Source organism: Microcaecilia unicolor, chromosome 10 (genome assembly GCF_901765095.1).
Source record: "Microcaecilia unicolor chromosome 10, aMicUni1.1, whole genome shotgun sequence".
NCBI classification, from domain to species: domain Eukaryota; kingdom Metazoa; phylum Chordata; class Amphibia; order Gymnophiona; family Siphonopidae; genus Microcaecilia; species Microcaecilia unicolor.
Genome location: NC_044040.1, coordinates 212,286,804 through 212,312,980, shown reverse-complemented (window position 1 = coordinate 212,312,980; position 26,177 = coordinate 212,286,804). Strand labels below are relative to the sequence as shown.

General features: G+C 45.3%; 1 protein-coding gene across 3 annotated transcripts in view; it reads left to right on the top strand.

Moving 5' to 3' along the window:
- Positions 1–26,177, top strand: part of IL1RAP (interleukin 1 receptor accessory protein) — a 153,889-nt gene that overhangs the window by 62,364 nt on the left and 65,348 nt on the right. For all 3 annotated transcript variants that reach the window (XM_030215847.1, XM_030215848.1, XM_030215849.1), the window contains exon 2: positions 13,153–13,217. In XM_030215847.1, the coding sequence (XP_030071707.1) occupies positions 13,154–13,217 (64 nt within the window). In that variant the 5' untranslated portion in view covers position 13,153. The remainder of the gene's footprint in view (positions 1–13,152; positions 13,218–26,177) is intronic.

Sequence of the window (26,177 nt, the reverse complement as noted above, 5' to 3'; positions counted from 1 at the left end):
GGGGGGGGGGTTGGCGGTAGCATGTGGGGGGCAACATGGGCAGCGGCAGTAGGGGGGCCCATGGTACTCTGTCCACCCCTAATACAGAGGTATTATAATATTCTTAGTCTTATGTTCTGTCCCTTTCGTAATAATTCCTAGCATTTTGCTTGCTCTTTTTAGTCTATGAGGGGCAACAAAATTTAGGTGCTAAGTTATTTATTTATTTATTTATTGCATTTGTATCCCACATTTTCCCACCTATTTGCAGGCTCTGTGGCTTACATTGTTCCGTCACGGCGATCGCCATTTTCAGAGTGAGAGATACAAGTGGTATTGCATTAAAGATCACGATTGCGATAGTAGATTAAGCAGTCAAGTATAAAGTGTCCATATTCGAAATTGGAGATAGAGTGGTATTGCGTTAGAGTTCATTCATGGTAGGATAGACCTTGGTAGTCAAGTATGGAGAGTTAGGTTTTATCTAGTACAGGCTTGAGTTTAATTGTCTGGTAGTTAGGATGTTTCGTTGTGGTATGCCTTTTTGAACAGGCTGGTCTTCAGTGATCTCCGAAAGTTAGTTAAATCACGGGTTTTTCTCACGGCGAGTGGTAATGCATTCCATAGCTGCGTGCTTATGTAGGAGAAGCTGGATGCGTATGTTGATTTATATTTTAGACCTTTGCAGCTGGGGTAATGGAGGTTCAGGAATGTGCGTGCTGATCTTTTAGTGTTCCTAGGTGGTAAGTCTATGAGGTATTCCAATAAATGCATTTGATTCCACTGCTTTGTTGTTTTTTATCTAGTCTATGAGGTCTGACATGTAGACCGGGACTTTACTCTTTGCTAAGCCCATAAAACAGGACATTTTCAATTTGTTTCGGGGCCTTTAACGCTGGGCACTAACGGCATCAGGGCATCCAGAATACACGCACATGCTATGTCAGTAGCAGGTGTAAACGTGTGACCTAAATGCGTGTTCAGCCCTCTCACTGGCTGTGATTGGCTGCAGCTTAAACCACAGTATACGACATCACTGTGGCGAGAAGACTCGGAACTGGTGAACCAAAATCTTCTTATATGTAATAATCAAACAAGGAAAAAATAATTTACAGTTCAGATGTGCTGGAAACTGGGAGTCTGTTCTCTACCAGCTCTCTCTTTCCGTGCAAGATAAGCTGGGAGTAATTCAACAACGTACTGAGTAGAAATGCTATTTATACTTTTCCACTGGTGAAATCTTGATAGCGTCACAGTAGCATCAAGGGGGGGGGAGGTCACACCCCAAAACACAGCATAGGCAGTTTCAGTTCACAGAGGAGACCTGCTGCAGACTAACTCTTACGGACCTGATGGAGAGAGAAAGGTGGGGGGGGGGGGGGGGGCACTAGCCCGGCATGCACAGAAGAACAAGGCAAGCCAATAGAAAGAGACCCAGAAGACACCTAGGGATCTGGGACATACGCTCAGGAACAGCCTATTACAGAAGATACATCCCATAACCAGCTAAGCAGCACTCAGGAACAACAAAGCAGCACCTCTCAAATAGGAGGTGTAAACGCTCCCGTCTGCATTAATTATTTGCAGTTGCCACACATTAATGACGTTAGCCATTGGCCATTTTTGGAAGCAGGATACCGGGCTAGATGGACAGTTTGACCCAGTATGGCTATTCTTATGTGAATTGCCCCCCACCCCCCCCAGTGTGCAGGCTGGTGGTACCCAGAAGCAGACAAATATAGGCTTTATCTTTCCTGAGCTGCCGGCGCAGTGTATGTCTTTGTGAAGGGGGATGGGTACGTTTAATCTCAGCGTCAATCAATCACCTATGCCTTTGGGAGGTTTTTCTGGTTTTTATTACGCATCTAGTGCAGGTTGAATAAGTAGAGCACATTAATAAGCGAGCACGTTGCTTCCAGTTTGCCTGGCTTCCCTTTGCCATGTCATTGCTTTTAAGAAGAATCTTCTAGGGACCCACAGCCAGTGTGTGTCTTAATTAAAGTCGCACCGTTTTCTGTGCCTCCGGAGCCTGACGTGAGGATTTACTTGAAAGTGAATTTCAAGCAGCGCATTGTATTTCTAGATTGTGGATGTGACTGCACATTACAGATAAGTGTTCTCTCTGCCAGTGACACTAGACCGTAGCTTCCCAATTCCACCCCACTTAGACTGAGCTGTAGGAAGGGATGCTGGGAGCCGCCTCAGATCTTCACTTAAACAATTTCTTTCTTTTTAAGAAAATTTGACAGGCACTGTGCAGGAGGCAGAAGAACGCTCTCGGTGCACTCAGCATGCTAACTGTTCCTTGGCAAGAGCAACATAATTATCTTCTAGGTTACTGCTCTTCCTGTTTCAGTTTCGCATAGGGGAAGACCAAAACAGAGGCTTGGAACAAGCATCTGTTGACAGCTGGAATAAAGCCCTAACTATCTAAGGTTATACTTTTTTTCCTGCCTCTCCTCATGCTCCTTTCCTCCTTTCTCATTTCTTCCCTACCCCTCTGTGTCTCATCACATCAGGCACTACTTGTTTCCCTGTCTACTCATCAGTCCTCTGGGAAGTTTGGGTGGCTGCAGAAAGAGTGTGATTTTCAGTGAAACATTTTGGTTGAAAGTGTTCCATCCGGTCCAGGTGATTTTCCGTGAAAACTGAGAGAATGAGCACTATACAGTAGGGGATTAAACCAGAGGCACCAGGATACAGTTGGCATGTGTTTGTATGGCGAGTCTCTTATATCCATGCTGTGATATTGTCATGTTTGTGGCGTTTAATGGTACACGGTGAGTGTGTTTGGTCCTCACACATTGATTTATGCTTATTCCAGTGTTAATCTGTAAATGATCATGGTAGATGTATTCAAGCAGTGGGTATATTCCTAGTACCTGGGATATAAAATGGCATTTCCTGATAGATGTCTTTGTATGTTTTGTGATTGCTGGAAATGCGGTGTGTTTTTTTCCCAGCAGACCTGTATGTGTTGGGGTATTTTTTTTGAACATTTGTGGAGTTTATTACTGTTTGACAGATGTTTGGATGTGAGATTTATATTTTGTTTTTGTTTTTTTGTATGGCTTGCAGAAATACATTTTCTTGTTGCCTTGCTTTTTTTTTTTTCCTTAGGTTATGTTTTGTCTATTATGATGTCGCTCTTCAAAGGGATTGAACTGAGTAACTGTCGATATTCTGCTCCTATTCCATGTGTAGCTGTGGCGTTACGCAAATAACATAGTAACATAGTAGATGACGGCAGAAAAAGACCTGCACGGTCCATCTCGTCTGCCCACGATAACTCATATGTGTATACCTTACCTTGATTTGTACCTGTCTTTTTCAGGGCACAGACCGTATAAGTCTGTCCAGCAGTATTTCCCGCCTCCCAACCACCAGTCCCGCCTCCCATCACTGGCTCCGGCACAGACCCCGTATAAGTCTGCCCTCCCCCATCCTAGCCTCTCAACCACCAACCCCTCTTCCCCCCGCCACCCAATTTCAGCTAAGCTTCTGTGGATCCATTCCTTCTGCACAGGATTCCTTTATGCCTGTCCCACGCATGTTTGAATTCCGTTACCGTTTTCATCTCCACCATCTCCCGCGGGAGGGCATTCCAAGCGTTCACCACCCTCTCCGTGAAGAAATACTTCCTGACATCTTTCCTGAGTCTGCCCCCCTTCAATCTCATTTCATGTCCTCTCGTTCTACCGCCTTCCCATCTCCGGAAAAGATTCGTTTGCGGATTAATACCTTTCAAATATTTGAACGTCTGTATCATATCACCCCTGTTCCTCCTTTCCTCCAGGGTATACATGTTCAGGTCAGCAAGTCTCTCTTCATACGTCTTGGAACGCATCTCCCATACCATCCTCGTAGCTTTTCTTTGCACCGCTTCCATTTTTTTAACATCCTTCGCAAGGTACGGCCTCCAAAACTGAACACAATACTCCAATAGCTAAACACAAACTTCAATTCCATTTCAAATAAACCCAGACCAGCTTCTTACCTTACAGTTGTTCGGTAAATAAAACCTTACCTTGTTCAGTTATCTGGTAAATAAAATCACTGGAAGTCAAGCTGGGATTAAGGGTAGCCCTACAGACTTTCTTTAGAATTGTGATTGATTGAAATTCAGTGTGGAAAGGAGATGAACTCCAGGAGTCCCAGTGAGATGCTTCAGTGGCAGCTCAGTTCCTGGTCTGCAGTGGACTTTGAAGCTGGAAGCAAACAACTTCCTTAGGGTGCCCTGCTTCCAGGATGAACAGTTGGGAAAGAGATTACACCCTGAGTTAAGTAGAGAGGTGTGGTAGCCGTGTTAGCCCACTCTTAAAGGTTATCAATAGAAATCAAACAAAATAAAACATGGAATAAAACAGTCTGTCAGACTGTCAAAGTAATGCTTTGATGTTTCTCTTATATATACTATCTGCTAACACATTTGCTTATTTCCGATCTGACGAAGAAGGGCAACCTTCGAAAGCTAATCAAGAAATGTATTAAGTTATGTCCAATAAAAAAGGTGGTATCTTATTTTCTTTTCCATGTTTTATTTTGTTTGATTTCTATTGATAACCCTGAGTTAAGAAACGGATGCTAGTTCATCGTAAGCATATCCCTGATGTATTGAGTCAAAGGTTGTAGACCATGAGCTACCTGGGACAACCAGGGTCTTCAACGCTGTAGCATTTTGAGTTGTACAGCTGGCTAGATCCTCCGGGGTAAAAGCTGCATTCCTCAGTGCATACTTAGTGATACACATGCTTTTTGAGTTCAGTTCTTTTTTTTGTTGTTAATTAAATTTATAATGAAATTAGCACAACCAGTAACAATAAGCTTGTTTAACAGATTAGTGACAGGTTATCAGCTTCCAGCAAATTCATCTAGTTTAATTCAACCTTTACTCGATTCCAGAGTGATGTTTGCTTTCACTGCAGCTTCACACTCGCATTTTCTGTATAACAATGTAAACTCCACCATACTTTAAATTCTGACATTAAAGGATTCTAATTATTAACGAACACTTTCAGTTCAATTAGCAATCAGAAAATCTAACAGGTACGTATCCTCATTAGATATGGGCACCCCGTTATAATAGACCGTACCAAAAAAAACCCCGACAAAACAGACTACAAACAAAACAGACCATGACAAAAAAAAAAACATCCCCAAAAAAACCCCACAATAAAAGGAACCCAAGACAAAATAGAGTCTTAATCAAGCTGGATTATGTTTTCAAGCAGATTTATGATTCTCACTAGATACCAAGTGTGGATAGTGAAGTCAAGCCGTAGGCAGGTGCCAGGACTTTCAAGTGACAAGCCGTGGACTTTCACAGTAATTTACCCTTGAAATTCATACCATTGAAAAATAAATCTATTTCAACAAGCCCTTTTGTCAGGAGTCTATTTTGTCTGGGACTTTTATGTCGGGAACTTTTTTGTCTGGTTTCTTTTGACCAGTTCCTTTTGACCGGGTACCAGATTTTTAGTATAAAAATGTTGCACAAATCCCGCTCCCATATTTTTTGTCATCGAAAGTCGACCTCCTGTTTCACATCTTTTGATAATAGGACACACGCTGTTTAGCTGCATTAGAAGTGTTCCCCTGGCCGTGGTTATGTTAGAATTAACTATGCATGTAAAATTTGTTTTTCAAATGTATGCACATATATAGGGCCCTTTAGCTCCGCCCACATAATCAGTTTCCAGGAAGTGCCAGCTCATGAGTTCTGAACATGCTTGTAGTGCCTGGCAGAGACCGAGGGGTAGATGCACTAAAACCCATCTCTAAAGCCCTTCCCTTACCGATTCCTTAGCGAATCGGTAAGCAACGGGAATGCATCAAGGAAATCGCATGCAAATGAGCTGGTCGCTGCTAGCTCATTTGCATGGGATTTCCTTCCAAGCCAGTCGGCCATCTGAGCATGCGCAGAGCAGCCAAGCATTATGCTGGCTGCTCTGCGCATGCCAAGGATGTCCTTTATGGACGTCCTTCACCGAAAGAAAAAAAAAAGTCGTCCCCATAATTGGGAGGGAGATGAAAGGGCTACGAGGAGGCTCCCAATGCTGCTGGCAGCTATCGGCGACTTCTGCTCCGGCCGTCTTGCTCCTTTCTGTCTGTCTGTCCGGGGTGTTAGCAGCACGTCCGATGCCCCTCCTCCAGGTCTCTCTCAGCCAATCACAGTGTGTTTAGCTGTCACTGGTGTCAGCTAAATGTGCTGTGATTGGCTGAGAGAGACCTGGAGGAGGGGCGTAATTGAAAGAGACGTCCAAATAGTTTTTTGATTTGCATGTCCTCGGCACTAGAAGGACACCCATCACAAAAAAATCTGGGGGGAAAACGTCCAAGTGCTCATCAGGGCCGTCCTTTTTTTTTTTTTTTTTTTTTTTGCTTTTGTGAAGGACGTCCATGTTAGGCACTTTAGAAGGACGGCCCTGACGAGCACTTGGACGTTTTTTTTTCCCGATTTTTTTTTTTGTTTTGTTAAATTTATAGAAGGTTTTAGAGGTGAATAAATCCCGCGCAGCCCCAACAAGAGGTACAGACCTCCCGTTAGATTTTCCATGGTTAGGCAATCGGAAAATGGTAGTGCATCTCATTACAATACGATTTATACATATTATAATACTAATTTGCTCATCTGCCTTCCGTTTTCATTAGCTGCTACCGTGATAGGAAAATGCCCTTTTGTGCATGTCCTGGTTTACTACTGGCTAGAACCAGTTTAAAACCCAAGTTAATGGCTCGTTAAGTTTAGTGCATCTGGCCCTGAATAAGAACTGGCTAAGTCACCATTTACTCCTGCCAGCCTACCAGTGGCCGGCAAAAAGGGAGGGGGCACACATTTTTTGAGGGGAGATCATGGCATTTGCCATCCTTTTTACCCCTACACTTTTGTGACTGTGTGCTAAGAGAATTTTCAAAAGGAAAATTTCTCTTTGAAAATTCAGTGCAAATTAAGTGGGTACAAGTATCCGCCTGCCTTGCACTTAGCTTCCTTACCAAAAATTGCCCCGTGTGTGTATGTGTGTTTAGTGTGCAATTCTTTCAGATTCACCTTGCCTTCTTGTTTTATTTTTCTCTTGTTTTTAAGATCCAACAGTCTTTGTGAATACAAATTAAACTTATCAGTCACACTAATTAGAATTACAGTAATAAAATGTTTGCCTTGTGTTCATAGGAGACAATTTTTCAAAACTATTTGGGGTGCTAATCCCAATGGAAATAGCTCCTCCCTGGACACATGCAAGGAATTTTCTCAGTATTGGGGGTGCTCAAGCATCCACAGCACCCACAGAGCCGGCTCCTATGTGTTACTAGTCTGGCAGCAGGAACTGTGAAAGAGCAATACAGGAAGCTGACTGGGGCTTGCAGAGACACGTCTGTGCTAGAGAATGACACGGGGACAGGAAACCGCAGTAACTGCTGGGATGGGGACGGGAACAGAGCCCACAAGGACACGGACAAACTTTGTCCTTTTGTCATTTTCAACTTTGAAGCCTGTTAATGAACTGGACTGCTATTTATGTTTGAGTGATGCAGACAATGATATTTTGATTTTTTTTGGAAAAACAAGCAAACAGGCTGGCCACAACTAGCAAAATTTGCATGTCCTGTACTTCCTGCTACCAGCACATCTTCTGAGAAGACATCTTCTGTTGAAGGAAGGGTTGTGGAAGACAGGAGAGCTAGACAGTGCTTCGTAGGGCATATTAAAATGAATCGAAGAAAAAGTTTCTTCACTGAATGTTATCAATAGAAATCAAACAAAATAAAACATGGAAAAGAAAATAAGATGATACCTTTTTTATTGGACATAACTTAATACATTTCTTGATTAGCTTTCGAAGGTTGCCCTTCTTCCTCAGATCGGAAATAAGCAAATGTGCTAGCTGACTGTGTATATAAGTGAAAACATTCAAGCATTACTATGACAGTCTGACAGGGTGGGAGGAGGGGGGTGGGTAGGAAGTATGCATGGGGACATCAAAGCATATCATTGATATTCTAACAGGGTGGGTGTGGATAGGTGAGTGTTATCTATTGATAACCTTAAGAGTGGACTAACATGGCTACCACACTCCTTCACTGAATGTGTAATTAAACTCTGGAATTTGTTGCCGGAGAATGTGGTAAAGGCGGTTAGCTTAGCGGAGTTTAAAAAAGGTTTGGACGGCTTCCTAAAGTAAAAGTCCATAGACTGTTATTAAATGGACTTGGGGAAAATCCAGTATTTCTGGGATATGCAGTATAAAATTTTTGTACTTTTTGGGATCTTGCCAGGTATTTATGACCTGGATTGGCCACTGTTGGAGACAGGATGCTGGGCTTGATGGACCTTTGGTCTTTCCCAGTATGGCAATACTTATGTACCATGTGGCCTATCCAGTCTGCCCATTCAACCATCTATTATCCCTTCCTCTCTCTTGGAGAGCCTATGTATTTATTCCAAGCTTAATTTTTTTTATTCAGATATAGTCTTCATCTCCTCCACCTCCACCAGGAGGCCATTTCACAAATTCACTACCCTTTCCATGAAAAAGTATTTCCTCAGGTTACTCCCGAGTCTGTCCCTTTTCACTTTCATCCTAAGCCCCTTCATTCCAGAGCTTCATTTCAAGTGAAAGAGATTCGTCTCCTGTGCATTTATGTTGGAGGTGTTTAAGCGTCTCTATCGGCCGTAGCTAGAAGGTTGTTAGGCTGTATAGAGAGAGGTGTGACCAGCAGAAGAAAGGGGGTGTTGATGCCCCTGTATAAGTCGTTGGTGAGGCCCCACCTGGAGTATTGTGTTCAGTTTTGGAGGCCGTATCTTGTTAAGGATGTAAAAAGAATTGAAGCGGTGCAAAGAAAAGCTACGAGAATGGTATGGGATTTGCGTTACAAGACGTATGAGGAGAGACTTGCTGAACTAAACATGTATACTCTGGAGGAAAGGAGAAACAGGGGTGATATGATACAGACATTCAAATATTTGAAAGGTATTAATCCGCAAACGAACCTTTTCCGGAGATGGGAAGGTGGTAGAACGAGAGGACATGAAATGAGATTGAAGGGGGGCAGACTCAAGAAAAATGTCAGGAAGTATTTTTTCACGGAGAGAGTAGTGGATGTTTGGAATGACCTCCCGCGGGAGGTGGTGGAAATGAAAACGGTAACAGAATTCAAACATGCGTGGGATAAGCATAAAGGAATCCTGTGCCGAAGGAATGGATCCTCAGGAGCTTAGTCAGGATCGGGAGGCGGGGCTGGTGGTTGGGAGGCAGGGATAGTGCTGGACAGACTTGTATGGTCTGTGCCAGGGCCGGTGGTGGGCAGCGGGACTGGTGGTTGGGAGGCGGGGATAGTGCTGGACAGACTTGTACGGTCTGTGCCGGAGCCGGGGTTGGGAGGCGGGGCTGGTGGTTGGGAGGTGGGGATGGTGCTGGGCAGACTTGTGCGGTCTGTGCCGGAGCCGGTGGTTGGGAGGAGGGGCGGGTGGTTGGGAGGCGGGGATAGTGCTGGGCAGACTTATACGGTCTGTGCCCTGAAGAGGACAGGTACAAATCAAAGTAGGGTATACACAAAAAGCAGCAAATACGAGTTATCTTGTTGGGCAGACTGGATGGACCGTGCAGGTCTTTTTCTGCCGTCATCTACTATGTTACTATGTATTTCCTCTTTACCGCCTTTTCTTCCAAAGTATATGTAACCCTGGTTTACCCCTCAGTCGAGGCCGCCGGCTAAGCTCCTCGGGCATTTACCTGGGACTAGAATCCATAAAACAGATAGATAGTACTTCAATTGAGCTGGGCACAGGATGGGGCCGGGCTAAATCCCAGTAGGACAAAGGGTTCTTCCCCCTTGGAATACTCAAAAGTTATCTGTCTGAAAAGACGACCAGCAGTCTCTGTAATCAACTTCAACTTTTCCTTTACTGAACAGCCAACTCAGATTAAGTTCATTAAAAAACAGTCTATGATATATATAGTCCAGGTGCATATAGTCAAAATCAAATATTGTCCCATTCATCTGTAGCCCATCCCAGTTCATGGTTATCTCTGACCCCTGCAGTATCCCGCCAGGAATGAGGCTGCTCCGCTCTCATTCCTTCCTGCTAGGGGTTTCTTCTCCCACTAGGAACTCCTTTCCTTAAGGCCCCCTTCACTGGAGGAACCAGCTACAGGCACCTTTTACCCTTGGGCAGGGATCTCATCCACCAGACACTACAGATTTTCACCCACTTCATTCCAGGACTTCCCTCTCAGTGCTCAGGGTCTCAGCGGAGGTGGGCAACCAAAGACCTCATTTCCACACACAAAACTCCTTTTATTACACCCTTGCCCCTTCATTAAGTATCTGACAGATCTGAGATATTGCCCCTCTTGGTACTGTGGGGCCTAGTAATCCCTCCCCCTCCCCCTGATATACATACATATGTCTTTTAAGGCTCATCTCATAGGTCTTGATGTAGAGCCTGCACCATTTTGCTTCCCTGGACTTCTGCTACAGACTCTGTATCTGTGGAAATATGGCCGCCCTACTGGACAGGTGAGGTGTTGCCAACTGCTTCTATAGAGACATTGTCACCTGTTATTACAACTGGTTAGACTTTCCCATTGATCCTGGCATCCCATTGGCTCTGAGCACTGAACCAATGCACTAATTTGTAACCATGAGGTCATCAGATACGGCCATCTTGAGATCTCTCCCTATTTGGATCATAACCGCATCTCACTCCCTCAACATCCTTTTTGCTTTTCTGACTCCAGCAGTGCTACTGTAAACATAACTAGAGGAAAAAAAATGGGTTGCAGTGTTTGGATCACAAAATATAACAGCAGGTGACCGTTCCAGCCATGCTTTGGTGGTATCTTTTGCTTGCTTGTTTGTGCTGTGCTCCGGTTTAAAAAAAAAGCGGGTGTGTAGTGCGGTGCGCCACCTGTTTTCCCGCGCAGCGGCAGTCTCTGGCCATGGCAACCCCTGCTTAGTGTGCGACCTGCTGCCCGTCTTGCAGTGAGCGGTGTTCCTCCTTGGGCCGCTGCACGGTGTGCAGTCCGGTTCCCAAGTGGAGGAGCTGATTCGGGGCTCGCACATACAGGGCGCGCTCAATCACAGCGGCGTGTTTCTTTCAGCTCTGGTCCCCGGTGCAGGGCCTTAGCGCTTCGCCTCAGAAGTAGGCGGGAATGGCGGCCATTTTGGGTTTTTTTTTTCCAGCAGAAGCGAAGCCCCTGCGCAGGCATCTGTGTGTGTGTGTTGGGGGGGGGGGGGGGGGGCCCTGGGTCAGGGTCAGCCCTTCGTCTCTTCTCCAGCAGGCCTGGCAGCTCTGGGGAGAGAGAGGAGATGGGGATCTCCCTGTCTGTTCCCAGGGGATCATGACTGCTGCCCCGTGGCGACTTAGTCTCAGATTGGGCGTTCTTTTGACTCGTAACCACTTGTATCCACTCGCCTCCTCCTACCCTCTTCTCCTCTTTCCTCTACACATTAATTGATTTGTTTGCTTTATTTTTTGTCTACTAGATTGTAAGCTCTTTGAGCAGGGACTGTCTTTCTTCTATGTTTGTGCAGCGCTGCGACGCTTTGTAGCGCTATAGAAATGCTAAATAATAATAGTAGTAGTAGATGGGAGGCATTTCAACATTAGGATACAACTTCCAGTAGTTTTGCTAACCCATAGCTATCCTTCATTATTTTTGGCTTGCAGTGTTTTTCTTTTTCTCTCCCTGCTTGGCAATCTGAGTGAAACAAATTTGGTTAAAAATAATACATCCAGAAATCCTGCTTTTTAAAATAAAAAAATAAAAAAAAGAGCTTGCTGAATCTTCTAACTTGTAAAGAGTCATGGATTTGATGAACTGCCCTTCTGTGGGTACCACCAAAGTGGTTTACATATATTATATACAGGTACTTTTTCTGTCCCTAGTGGGCTTACAATCTTAAGTTTTGTACCTGGGGCATTGGAGGGTCAAGTGAGTTGCCCAGGGTCACGAGGAGCTGCAGTGGGAATCGAACCCAGTTCCCCAGGATTGCAGCCACAGCACTAACCATTAGGCTACTCCTGCAGATTGCCAAGACCTGTCGTTTCTTTCTTTACAACATCCGTAAAATCCGCCCCTTTCTTTCCGAGCACTCTACCAAAACCCTCATCCACACCCTTGTCACCTCTCGTTTAGACTACTGCAATCTGCTTCTTGCTGGCCTCCCACTTAGTCACCTCTCCCCTCTCCAATCGGTTCAAAACTCTGCTGCCTGTCTCGTCTTCCGCCAGGGTCGCTTTACACATACTACCCCTCTCCTCAAGTCGCTTCACTGGCTCCCTATCCGTTTTCGCATCCTGTTCAAACTTCTTCTACTAACCTATAAATGTACTCACTCTGCTGCTCCCCAGTATCTCTCCACACTCGTCCTTCCCTACACCCCTTCCCGTGCACTCCGCTCCATGGATAAATCCTTCTTATCTGTTCCCTTCTCCACTACTGCCAACTCCAGACTTCGCGCCTTCTGTCTCACTGCACCCTACGCCTGGAATAAACTTCCTGAGCCCCTACGTCTTGCCCCATCCTTGGCCACCTTTAAATCTAGACTGAAAGCCCACCTCTTTAACATTGCTTTTTACTCGTAACCACTTGTAACCACTCACCTCCACCTACCCTCCTCTCCTCCTTCCTGTACACAATTGATTTGATTTGCTTACTTTATTTTTTGTCTGTTAGATTGTAAGCTCTTTGAGCAGGGACTGTCTTTCTTCTATGTTTGTGCAGCGCTGCGTATGCCTTGTAGCACTATAGAAATGCTAAGTAGTAGTAGTAGGCTACTCCTGCGGGTATCAGTGTGTGTGAGATGGGAAGGTTAAGGGAAAGGGGGGGCTATATAGTGGAAAACCCAGAGACCAGTGGATGTTGACGTCGGAGCAGAAAACTTTGGCATAAAGAGAGAGGAGAAATGTTCCTTCACAGAAGTGCTCAAGAAGTTAGAGAGGATTTGGGGAAGGCGGGATATGAGGGCCCCCTGGAGGGCTGCATAAAATAACCAGTTGTCCTTTGCCTTGTATACAGACTGTTAGAAATCTGTGTGAGACCAAAGCCCGGGCTGTAATGCCCAGAGGGACTGTCACTGGATTGTTTGATTACCTGCTACATTTTACTGCCTAGTACTAAACCTTGTGCTATCAGAAACCTAATATTAATTTTCTGTGTCTTGTGATAGAATGAAGTTGTGCTTCCTGCTGGTTTCTCTCTGGGCTTGCAACGTGATAGAGGTCACTCTCTCAGGTAAGATGTAGGTCACTGTCTAGTTTAAAGTATGTTTTGGGATTGTCCGGGTCTGCAGGCTGATGGACTGTTTTAATGATCATGTTGCCCTGGGTCCCATCCCATAAAACCTCAGATGCTTAATAGAGTTGAAGATTTTCATGTAATGTGGAGGGCTGATGGTGGTCATGGGTCAGTGGGGGATGCTTTTCCTTATCAGGGCCTCAGGCTGAGGTGAGGTTAAACTGAGGTGTTTTGGTGGGCTTCAGAAATCCCTGGATAGTGTTTTTAAGATAGGGGTGCAAATCCTGGTGTCAGGGCTGCTTTGTCTTGCAATCTGGCAGCTGCTGAAATTCCCCCAAGGAGAGATCCTAACCAGACACAGTACCCCTCCCCCCCCCCCCAAAAAAAAACAAGTTAATGTACTTGAATCAACACATTCTGAATACAACATTTTGACCAAAATATAAGACAAATATGAGACTGACGCCTGAAGTTGTGGCAGCCATGTTGACAACAAAGCCGGCTGGGGTGGGGGTGGTTCCCTGCCTCCCCCCCACTACACCACTACACCACCAATGCTTTTAAGGTAAGCCTGGGGGTGGGGAGCCCAGGGGGGCCTTTGACCTCCAGAAGGGAGCTGCTGCAGTGGAGGGAGGGAGGGAGGGAGGGAGGGAGGGAGGAAGCAGAGGCTGTCCCAGACTTATGGTTTCAGTCGAAAGTACACTTGTATTTTTGGCTGAAACCAAAAAAAGGACCAAATTAGGATTTCAGGTCAGTTTCGGCACTGAAACCAACATTTGGTCAGTCTGTATGTAAAATACTGACCGTAAATGTACGTGCTATAACACGATGGGCTTGGAAATTTGGCTGCCCATCGCAGATGGGCATGGAAATTAATCAGCTGCTAATAATAATTGGTGTGAATTGGCACTGGTTTGAAGTTAGGCGCATATCTGCCCTACACCCTATTCCATAAAACGTGCACCTACATTTCATAGCAACCAACTCCAAAGGGGGGGTGTGGCCACGGGAGCAGTATGGACGGGTTAGGTGTGATGTTATAGAATACGGTTATTTGGGTGCCAGCCTTTACATCAGCCATTAGCAGGTGAAAATGCTCATGCCCAAAGTTAGGCGCTGAAAAGCTCGGTAAAGCTAGTGTCCTGTAAAGACTGCACATCCTTTGTAGAATACCAGTTGGGTGTCTAACTTTAGGTGCTATTTACTGAATTCCCCCTCTAGGCATGTATAGGTGAGGAATTTGGGCAGAGTGCGGGTGGCAATGTAGATTATAGAATATGGTAATTCTACGTGTATGAATGAATAAGTACTACTACTAATAATAATTTCTATAGTGCGACTAGACATACACAGCTCTATTCACTGGACATGAAGAGACAGTCCCTGCTCGACAGAGCTTACACTCTAATTAGAACAAACAGGACAAATAAGAGATACTAAGGTGGGAATGATAAATCATGGGTATCATAGTAACATAGTAGATGATGGCAGAAAAAGACCTGCACGGTCCATCCAGTCTGCCCAACAAGACAACTCATGTGTGCTACTTTTTGTGTCTACCCTACTTTGATTTGTACCGTCCTCTTCAGGGCACAGACCGTATAAGTCTGCCCAGCACTATCCCCGCCTCCCAACCACCAGCCCTGCCTCCCAACCACCGGCTCTGTGAGTAAGGGTTAGGAGTTAAAAGAGCATCAAAAAGGTGGGCTTTTAGCCTAGATTTGAAGACGGCCAGAGATGGAGCTTGATGTACCGGCTCAGGAAGTCTATTCCAGGCATATGGTGCAGCAAGATAAAAGGAACGGAGTCTGAAGTTAGCGGTGGAGGAGAAGGGTGCAGATAAGAGAGATTTACCCAGTGAACGGAGTTCCCGTGGAGGAATGTAGGGAGAGATGAGAGTGGAGAGGTACTGAGGAGCTGCAGAGTGAATGCACTTGTAAGTCAATAAGAGGAGTTTGAACTGTATGCGGAAACGGATATGGAGCCAATGAAGTGACTTGAGGAAAGTGGAGGAGTAGCCTAGTGGTTAGTGCAGTGGACTTTGATCCTGGGGAACTGAGTTCGATTCCCACTGCAGCTCCTTGTGACTCTGGGCAAGTCACTTAACCCTCCATTGCCCCTGGTACAAAATAGGTACCTGAATATATGTAAACCGCCTTGAATGTAGTTGCAAAAATCTCAGAGAGGCTGTATATCAAGTCCCATTTCCCTTTCCCTAATGTGAGCATAGCGACACTGGCGGAATATAAGTGGTGCAGCAGAATTTTGAACAGATTGAAGGGGAGAGAGATGGCTTAGTGGGAGACCTGTAAGGACATAGCAGCTACTAATCTCCATGCCTGCAAGGGAGGCGTGATTTCTACTGCTTCCACCAGTATTCTGTGACGAGGCCGATATGCTCTCTTTTATAAGGACAAACTTACCCTCTTAAGCCAGGAGCCCCTTGTACGTGAAAGAGAGTCAACTCCAAAACTGGACTGAACAAGGCATCCTTTTATCAGAGAAGGATCGTGCTCATGGCTCAGTAACCTACAGTAAGATGTGCACTGTTCTGTCTTCAGTTTTTATAGCATTGCAGAAGTAGGAGATTCATGATAACACCGCAGCATATTGAGATTCATTCCTCGTCCCCTATACTGACACAATTTTTATAGTTGTCTAAATAAGGATCTTGGTGCAAACTATCCCAGGAGAGGTGAAGTGGAGACAGTATACCCTGAATTTGATTGATAGTGTTTATTGGTAATATCATTCTTACATATGATATGTTGAAATCAGATACTAGGATTTGCCTGGTTTATTCATGCAACCATCATTTAGTCATTGCTTAGTTCTGCATCCTTCCGATATAAAATTGCATGTTTTTTTTTTTTACCATGCTGATGTTTTTTTGGACACTACAGTAGAATGTTAATGGAGAATCTCCATTTCTTACTGATGCCTGTGAAGTTAGGCGGCATCGTTTTGATCGTGAGGGTGGACTATATATAATTTTACTTTAAAATGGTGATGTGTGTGGACAAGTCAAACACAGCGAGGGTGACAAATGATTGAACAGCAGTTGATGTCCAAAATATTGTAGCTTTATTACAACCCTTGAATCTCGGATGTTGTAATCAGCTACAATATTTTAGACATTGTCTGCTGTTCAGTCATTTGTCACCCTCAATGTGTTTGGCTTGTTTGTGTGACTGCAAGGGGGTTGCTGTTCTTCTGTTCTTTGATGTGTGTGGGCATCCATTTCTGCTTTCCTGCCCTTTCTTCGTGTTGACGTAGCTATCTAGGCATGCTCAGTGTAGTTCCTTTGTACCTGTTCCAGACGTGCATGATGCCATTGGTGGACAAGGACGGAAACCTGAAATGGGACGACAGTGGGCAGAGGGGTTACAAGGAAGGTGATAACGTGTTCAGCTTTCTAGGGGCCTTTTTACTAATGGACGTTAGGCTCTTAACTCACTGTTCGCGCACTGTACTGCTATGGATTTACAGCCTGCTTCACTGACACAGACTACTCCATAATTACCGTGGATTCTTTTGGATTCGTATTAGATAAATGAAACCTTTATTAGAGGTGCTAAATTCTACAATGATTAAGGTATATACAATGATTAGCTATATAAACACAATGATTGTTTATATATAGCTAATCATTACATCACTGGTCTCTACATCTAAGCAATGCTAAGTGTTGTTAGACCAGGAAAAGAAGCAATAATACACTATACACTCATATGTTCAAAATATGCTCCCTAGTTCACAAAATCATTCACGGAGATGCACCAGCCTACATGTCAGACCTGATCAACTTACCATCCAGGAATGCCAAAGGATCATCCTGCTCATTCCTTAATTTACATTTCCCTAACTGCAAAGGTCTGAAATACAAACTAACGCATGCATCAAACTTTACCTACCTGAGCACACAGTACTGGAATGCACTACTTAAGGATGATTCACGAATTAACCAACTTCCGCAAACTACTGAAGACTCATCTCTTTGTTAAGGAGTACCACAAAGATCAACAAATGTGAACGACACCTGCTTGCCATATTACTATCAGGTTTTTTTCTTCTTCTTTTCATTGTCATGTTACCCAAGATTCTTCTGTAACACTAAATACCTATTTTACAATGTATTTCCACTATTCATGATGTATTGTAAGCCACATTGAGCCTACAAAGAGGTGGGAAAATGTGGGATACAAATGCAATAAATAAATACATACATACAACCATCACTGGTCCTTACATCATCCAGGCTCTTAACATCAGCTGGGGGGGGCCTGTTACAGTGAAAGCCAGGAGCTTTTTAGACCAGGAACAGATCCTCTGCACAGTACGTACATTACTCACAGATGAGCTCCCGATTTCAGTGAAAGAAATTCCCCTTTTTATTAGGCTCAGAACTCATGTTCAGAGCTGAGGAAAATTACAGAATGCTTCTCTGTCTAGGTAAACAAGCCATACTGTGGGAACATGGTCACATGCTCTCCAACTCCAGGTGGCCAGGCTAGAGCCTTGAAGCAAGCGACATACTCCTCTTCACATACCAAATTAATTAGAGCTGTGTCTTATCTTCTACATTCCAACTTCTTTTCACATAATCAAAGTTAAACAATCATTTTTATACAGAATTACTTCTAATCAACAATACAGACCCCGAGTGCACTGGTCGGTCAAGACAGAGCTGAAAAACAATCTTTAAAATTCACTTCCATTACACACACACTAACAGGCTACCACAGAATGCGTTAAAACATTTAGCAGTATTTTGCCGGTTATGTGTACAGTAACTTGCGAGTTACCTGCTTTTTCAAAATAATTTGGGAGGGGCATGTCATGGCCAAAGTGTGCTTATGTGGTGTAACCATTTCTTTTTTGCTTGAAGACCTCAGTCAAATAGAGTTGTGGAGCTTTGTAGATTCTTAGCTATCCCTCTCCTATCGTCAAAGGTCTAAGATTTTTAAATTTTTGATTTTTTGGAATTACTCAAATTATCTTACATGATTCACACTAATAACTTTAGTATAAATTTCGACGTTTTAGAAAAGTAGTATTGATCAACTATACCTGTCTGGGGATGATTCTTGATACAGCCGCAGGGCGAAACATGACGCCATGTTGAATATAAAAATCCCCTTGGAAAATTAAGTTCAACAAGGTAAGTGAAATAGTTGATCAATAACTACTCAAATTATCTTAAATTTGAGTAATTCCCCCCAAAAAAAGAATAAAAGAAAAAGCTCAACAAAGTTTTATGTTAAATCTGGGCTTTGAATGTTGAGAAAGTCCCGTGTTAAGAACGCGCTAAGCCCGGATTTTTCCACACTTTTGCAAACAAATCCGTTAGTTTTGTGGGTGTTCGTGGCCAAAATAGTATCCCCAAAGCATATTTAAAAAATTGGAAATAACAAAAAAGCAAAACACTGAACCGGCCACTTTAAAGAAACAATCATTAAATTAAAAGGGCTCCAAACACGCCACGGCTAGAACAATTTTAGGAGGTATTGAGGACAAACTTTTCTTGCGTCAGTTTCCCTGCAGTGGCTACCAATTTCTGTACGTATTCAATTTTAAAATCTCATTTACTTCCTGGCACAGAACGCAAATGGATGCCTTCTTCCTGAAATAGTCTTTCTAATAACACCTGCCACGTTTGCAGCAGGCAGCATGTGGGAATCGCTGCTGGGGACCCGTTGAAGCCAGAACGAAAAGGGAAGGAAGGGAGATGCAGGACCATGTGATTCCAACCTGCCCCCCCCCCCCCAATACCAGCGCTCTCAAGAATGCAGCGCTGCTGGGTGGGCCTGAGCCCAAACTGAGGGGGGCCCACCCGTAGCTACGCCCCTGTAATCAGTGCAGAAGTTAACTCACATGTGGATCTACGGAATCTTAGCGGAGATTGGGTGGCGATTCCAGTATTTGGAGAGTAAAACTGGTGCTGGGCGGACTTCTACGGTCTGTGCCCTGAGAAATGTAAATAACATGGCGCCGTGCACCGACGGGCATGCGCGCCGAGGCCAGCGGGGCGAGGGAAGGGGCAGGACCCCGTCGCCAAAGGCTCCCCGCTGGCAAGCAGGAGGAGCTACAGGGGGGGTTAAAAGCCCACGAGGAGGGCCGGGGCGACCTCTTCCTATGGCCAGGGCAAGCGAACTGCACCCAGCCTCCCCCTCCCCAGTATAAACATGATGTACGCACGGATAAATTGTCGCAGCTTTGGCGGGGTACCCAAGCCGGATGGTATTAGCTAGGCAGCTGCGATTACGATACGGCCCCCTTGCTGTGCGGAGGGGGGCTCTGTTCAAGATTAGCCAGTCTTGCTAGGGCGGCGGACTTGGCTTGGGGGTTATTGAGCCAGAGGCTGTAGCGGCTTGGGTATGCCCAGGGTTAAGATATGTTTTTGTATTTAAAATAAAGCTGCGGCCAAGTTGTGCCAAGTCAACAAATACTACGTGTGAAGTCTTTATTGAGTTACGGTGGTTAATGCAGTTAATGGGGGGCCCGAGGGGTCTCAGCTGCCTATGTTAAGGCAGGGACAAATCAAACTCGGGTATACATTTAAAGTAGCACATACCATGGAAAATGAGTTTATCTTGTTGGGCAGACTGGATGGACTGTTCAGGTCTTTCTCTGCCGTCATTTACTATATATACTACTGTATGATACACATAGGCACGTAGTATATTAAATGAATTGTAATGTTATGAGCCCATTAGATATTCTGCTGCAATACACAGAAGTAAACAGGGAATTTTAAAGTGCAAACAGAAGAAATTGACTGCCAGGTCTGAGGCACCACAGAAGGGTTAGTCAAGAGAGTTTACTGTTCTTGTTAGTTTGCAGGTGAAAATGTTACAAAATGCCAGGGAAGGAGCAGAAGGGAAGGGGGGATTTTTATCTTTTTTCTTAAGAGCCTGTCTGCTGTCCCAAGCCTGGCCACTAGAATAATTTGAGAGGGAGGTGGGGAGGGGGTAGGAAATAAAGGCAATTAGAGGGGATAAGAAGAGAGAATAAAAGGTTGAATAATGGACATTGGCCTTTTGCTGTCACCTCTGTGATCAGGGCTCAGCTCCTGAAGAGCCTCTGTCTCTTATTCTCTCTGCTCCATAAATCAGCTCTGGCGCCTCCACAACCTGCTGCACAATGAGCCACAGTAAAAGATTATTTACTGCTTGCTGACACCCTTGGTGAATAACAGCAGAGCCAGGACATTGGATAGGAGACTAGCAACAGTAGAAGCAGCCATGTGAACTTTGCCGGGTACCCATGAAACACAATTACTAGAGAAAGGGAGGGAAAGGGAAATGGGACTTGATATACCGCCTTTCTGAGGTTTTTGCAACTACATTCAAAGCGGTTTACATATATTCAGGTACTTATTTTGTACCAGGGGCAATGGAGGGTTAAGTGACTTGCCCAGAGTCACAAGGAGCTGCAGTGGGAATTGAACTCAGTTCCCCAGGATCAAAATCCACTGCACTAACCACTAGGCTACTCCTCCACTCATTCCACCAATAAGAGCCAACCTCATCAGTGATGTCACAATGGCTTGATTGCCCAATACAGTTCCCCAGGATCAAAGTCCACTGCACTAACCACTAGGCTACTCCTCCACTCATTCCACCAATAAGAGCCAACCTCATCAGTGATGTCACAATGGCTTGATTGCCTGATACCTGGCTCACTTCTGATATTGTGATGTCATAAGGGAAAGGGAAATGGGACTTGACATACTGCCTTTCTGAGGTTTTTGCAACTACATTCAAAGCGGTTTACATATATTCAGGTACTTATTTTGTACCAGGGGCAATGGAGGGTTAAGTGACTTGCCCAGAGTCACAAGGAGCTGCAGTGGGAATCAAACTCAGTTCCCCAGGATCAGAGTCCACTGCACTAACCACTGGGCTACTCCTCCACTCGTTCCACCAATAAGAGCCAACCTCATCAGTGATGTCACAATGGCTTGATTGCCCAATACAGTTCTCCAGGATCAAAGTCCACTGCACTAACCACTAGGCTACTCCTCCACTCATTCCACCAATAAGAGCCAACCTCATCAGTGATGTCACAATGGCTTGATTGCCCGATACCTGGCTCACTTCTGATATTGTGATGTCATAAGGGAAAGGGAACTGGGACTTGACATACTGCCTTTCTGAGGTTTTTGCAACTACATTCAAAGCGGTTTACATATATTCAGGTACTTATTTTGTACCAGGGGCAATGGAGCACTCTACCAAAACCCTCATCCACACCCTTGTCACCTCTCGTTTAGACTACTGCACTCTGCTTCTTGCTGGCCTCCCACTTAGTCACCTCTCCCCTCTCCAGTCGGTTCAAAACTCTGCTGCCCGTCTCGTCTTCCGCCAGGGTCGCTTTACCCATACTACCCCTCTCCTCAAGACCCTTCACTGGCTCCCTATCCGTTTTCGCATCCTGTTCAAACTTCTTCTACTAACCTATAAATGTACTCACTCTGCTGCTCCCCAGTATCTCTCCACACTCGTCCTTCCCTACACCCCTTCCCGTGCACTCCGCTCCATGGATAAATCCTTCTTATCTGTTCCCTTCTCTACTACTGCCAAGTCCAGACTTCGCTCCTTCTGTCTTGCTGCACCCTACGCCTGGAATAGACTTCCTGAGCCCCTACATCTTGCCCCATCCTTGCCCATCTTTAAATCTAGATTGAAAGCCCACCTCTTTAACATTGCTTTTGACTCGTAACCACTTGTAACCACTCGCCTCCACCTACCCTCCTCTCTTCCTTCCCGTTCACATTAATTGATTTGATTTGCTTACTTTATTTATTTTTTGTCTATTAGATTGTAAGCTCTTTGAGCAGGGACTGTCTTTCTTCTATGTTTGTGCAGCGCTGCGTATGCCTTGTAGCGCTATAGAAATGCTAAATAGTAGTAGTAGTAGGTTAAGTGACTTGCCCACAGTCAGAAGGAGCTGCAGTGGGAATCGAACTCAGCTCCCCAGGATCAAAGTCCACTGCACTAAGAAGACAGGCTAGGTGGTGGCATGCAAAAGCTAGAGAAAGACCTTTAGCACTGAGAAACCCTTCACTGGAATGACTTAATCTGCTGGTAGCAGCCTGTCTATCCAGGAGTTTCGGTGAGATGCTGGAAATCTGTTATGTCAAACGGAACTCAAGTTCTCAGATGGCAAGCCATTACCACATATGGGTGACATCATCCGACGGAGCTCAGAACGGCCGCTATCCAGCGTTTATTTTCCCAGAAGCTTTTGATGGGCACAGCTGTGCGTGCGTGAGCACCTTCCTGCCAGCCAGCCTCGTTTGCGCAGGACCATCAGTCCTGCACAATTTGCATAGTGTGTAGATGCAAGGGGCTGTTCTTGTGGGTGGGGCATGAATGTCTCCCACAGTTGTGCGCTTGTTATAACATAATCCATCTTATTTTCGAAGGAGATCGCCGGCCATCTTCCGACACAAATCGGGAGATGGCCGGCAATCTCCTGAAACCAGCCAAATCGGTATAATTGAAAGCCAATTTTGGCCAGCGCCAACTGCTTTCCGTCGCGGAGCCAGCCAAACTTCAAGGGGGCGTGTCGGTAGGGTAGCGGGGGCGTGTTTTGAGATGGCTGGCTTCGCCTGATAATGGAAAAAAGAAAGCCAGCCTTGACGAGCATTTCGCCGGCTTACTTGGTCCCTTTTTTTTCATGACCAAGCTTCAAAAAGGTGCCCCAACTGACCAAATGACCACCGGAGGGAATCGAGGATGACCTCCCCTTACTCACCCAGTGGTCACCAACCCCCTCCCATCCAAAAAAAAACCCTTTTTTGCCAGCCTCAATGCCAGCCTGAAATGTCATACCCAGCTCCCTGACAGCAGTATGCAGGTCCCTGGAGCAGTGCACTTTAGGCAGGTGGACCCAGGCCCATCCCCCCCCCACCACTTGTGGTGGTAAATGGGAGCCCTCCAACCCCCCCCCAATAAAACCCACTATACCCACATGTAGGTGCACCCCTTCACCCATAAGGGCTATGGTAATGGTGTAGCGTTGTGGGGAGTGGGTTTGGGGGGGCTCAGCACCCAAGGTAAGGGAGCTATGCACCTGGGAGCTATTTTAATGTTTTTTTATTTTTAGAAGTGCCCCCTAGGGTGCCCGGTTGGTGTCCTGGCATGTCAGGGGGGCCACTGCACTACAAATGCTGGCTCCTCCCACGACCAAATGCCTTGCATTTGGCCGGGTTTGAGATCGCCGGCTTCGGTTTCCATTATCGGCGAAAACCGATGCCGGCCATCTCAAACCCGGCCATCTCTGACATTTGGCCGGCCCCAACCGTATTATCGAAACGAAAGATGGCCGGCCACCTTTCTCAATAATACGGTTCGGGACTGCTCTTTGCCTTCTATTTGGCTGGCGCCGTTCGATTATGCCCCTCAATGTCATTATAATGGCAAGTTCCGGCATCTAGTTGAGCCCATTTACACCTGTCAGACATGGCATGAGTGGGCAGACCTAAATGTTGGTGCGCAAAGGCCAAATTACACTAGGGTTCTATAATGGAATCTGAGCTTAGCGCCCGGCATTCTGGCTCCGAACATATGACGCGCTTTATAGAATTGACCCCTGTATGTCCTTCCGTGCATTGGGGATAGAACCAGGACTGGCTGGCTCTGTCCTAAATAAGTCGCACAATTTCTAATGCATATTCATTAGGTTTCTCTTATCTGTCCATTTGTCTTAATATTGTAACAGTCCTTTTCGTCAGTCATAAATAGATTGCAATCTCTGTTAAGCAGAGACGGTCTCTTATGTATTAACTAGTAAAAAAGACCCGTTTCTGGCTGAAATGAAACGGGCGCTAGCAAGGTTTTGCGCGGAGTGTGTATGTTTGAGTGAGTGTGTGAGAGTGAGAATGTGCAAGTGTGTGTGTGTGACAGAGAGTGGGTGTGAGTGTGTCTGTGAGAGAGCGTGTGTGTATGTGAGAATGAGTGTGTGCGAGTGCGTATGTGAGACAGTGAGTGTCCTTCCCTGTCCCCCCTGTCAGGTGTCAGGACTGGGGGGACTGTGGACAGTCATGAAGGCAGCCCCTACTAAAATAATGAAAGCAAGACCATTTGTATAATAATCACTGCATTCCAGAGAACAAAATGGAGCAAGTTCCCACATGCTATGTTTTGCTTTCTGTATTCAGTAGCTGACAGGCTTGCTAGACTTACCTAAGTGGCTGCAGCTGCAATACACTGAAAAGAAAGCAAGGAAACCTATGAGACGTGGATACGGCCGTCCCCTTGGCCTCTGACGCTCCTCCCTTCTTCTATTTGACTTCCCTCTGATAGGTCCGTCATTCGGTGTGGCGCTCCTCCCTTTTCCTGTTTCAGTTCCCTTTGATAGGTCAGAGCGGTGCAGCTGTGACACTCCTCCCTTCTCTGATAGGTCAGGGCAGAGATGTAGTGTGCTTAAAAATGGTTACAGAGCTTCGAACATACGAACTGTTGAAGCCTCAGAGTGTGCTTTAGAACGTTGAGGGTGCTTTTTATGTGCAGATGGGGTGTGGTCTACGGCCCAGATGGGCGTGGCTGAGACTGAGGGTGAGTAGTCCGAATAGCCCAGCCTACCAGGAGGACAGGAGTTCAGGACAGATGGAGTGAGCTTCAGAACGTCTGAGGGGGGATTTTATTTATATAGATGTACAGCTCTGTGCACGTCTTGTAGCACAAGAGAAAAGGTTGGCAGTAGTAAAATCTGATCCGTCGATAGCTCTTGAAAACTGAATGTCCATCCCTGTTCCAACCCATACTTTGAAAATGCATGCCTTGTACACCTTCAGATGGAGAAGCTAACATTTCAGTAACCAGCTTGGGGACAAGAACACGGGATCTCCGAGAGTGATAAGGAGAGTCGATAGCATGGGTGGGCAGACTGAATAGGTCGTATGGCCTTTTATCGTTCTTCATTTTTCTATGTTTAAGCTGTTTTCTTAGTAGTTTTGGGCCTTTAAGCTAAATGTCGTGCACTTGGCTGCCATGTAACACTGCCTCACCAGGACCAGTGGTAGAGATGCAGAAGTTAGAGAGGAGGTGCAAAGCCCGTTGTCAGGCCATGTCTTCTTCAGTTGTTGATAGGGATGGAGTTCTCTGTGGCATGGAGACCGAAGGCAGTTGTCCTTGTTACACCTCTCTAGTGCAGGTCCTGGCTTCAGATTATAAGCAATGAAGCTAACTTCTCATGTAAAATGACTTCTTCCTTTTGAAGGAGTAGAGTTCAGTGTTTAAACTTTCAGGTTTTGCTGTGCTAGGCAAGGTGATGGTCACAAAGCTTGAACAGCCAGCATAAACCATTCCCAAGTAAAAACTTCACCAGTAGACTCTAAATTCTTAATTCAACTCTTCTTTAATGTAGCAATCATAACAAACAAAGAAAATCAACTTACAGTTCAGTTGCTTGGAAAGAATTGTTGCCTTCTGCAAGTAGTCTGTATCTAGCTACAGTGGTGGAAATAAGTATTTGATCCCTTGCTGATTTTGTAAGTTTGCCCACTGACAAAGACATGAGCAGCCCATAATTGAAGGGTAGGTTATTGGTAACAGTGAGAGATAGCACATCACAAATTAAATCCGGAAAATCACATTGTGGAAAGTATATGAATTTATTTGCATTCTGCAGAGGGAAATAAGTATTTGATCCCCCACCAACCAGTAAGAGATCTGGCCCCTACAGACCAGGTAGATGCTCCAAATCAACTCGTTACCTGCATGACAGACAGCTGTCGGCAATGGTCACCTGTATGAAAGACACCTGTCCACAGACTCAGTGAATCAGTCAGACTCTAACCTCTACAAAATGGCCAAGAGCAAGGAGCTGTCTAAGGATGTCAGGGACAAGATCATACACCTGCACAAGGCTGGAATGGGCTACAAAACCATCAGTAAGACGCTGGGCGAGAAGGAGACAACTGTTGGTGCCATAGTAAGAAAATGGAAG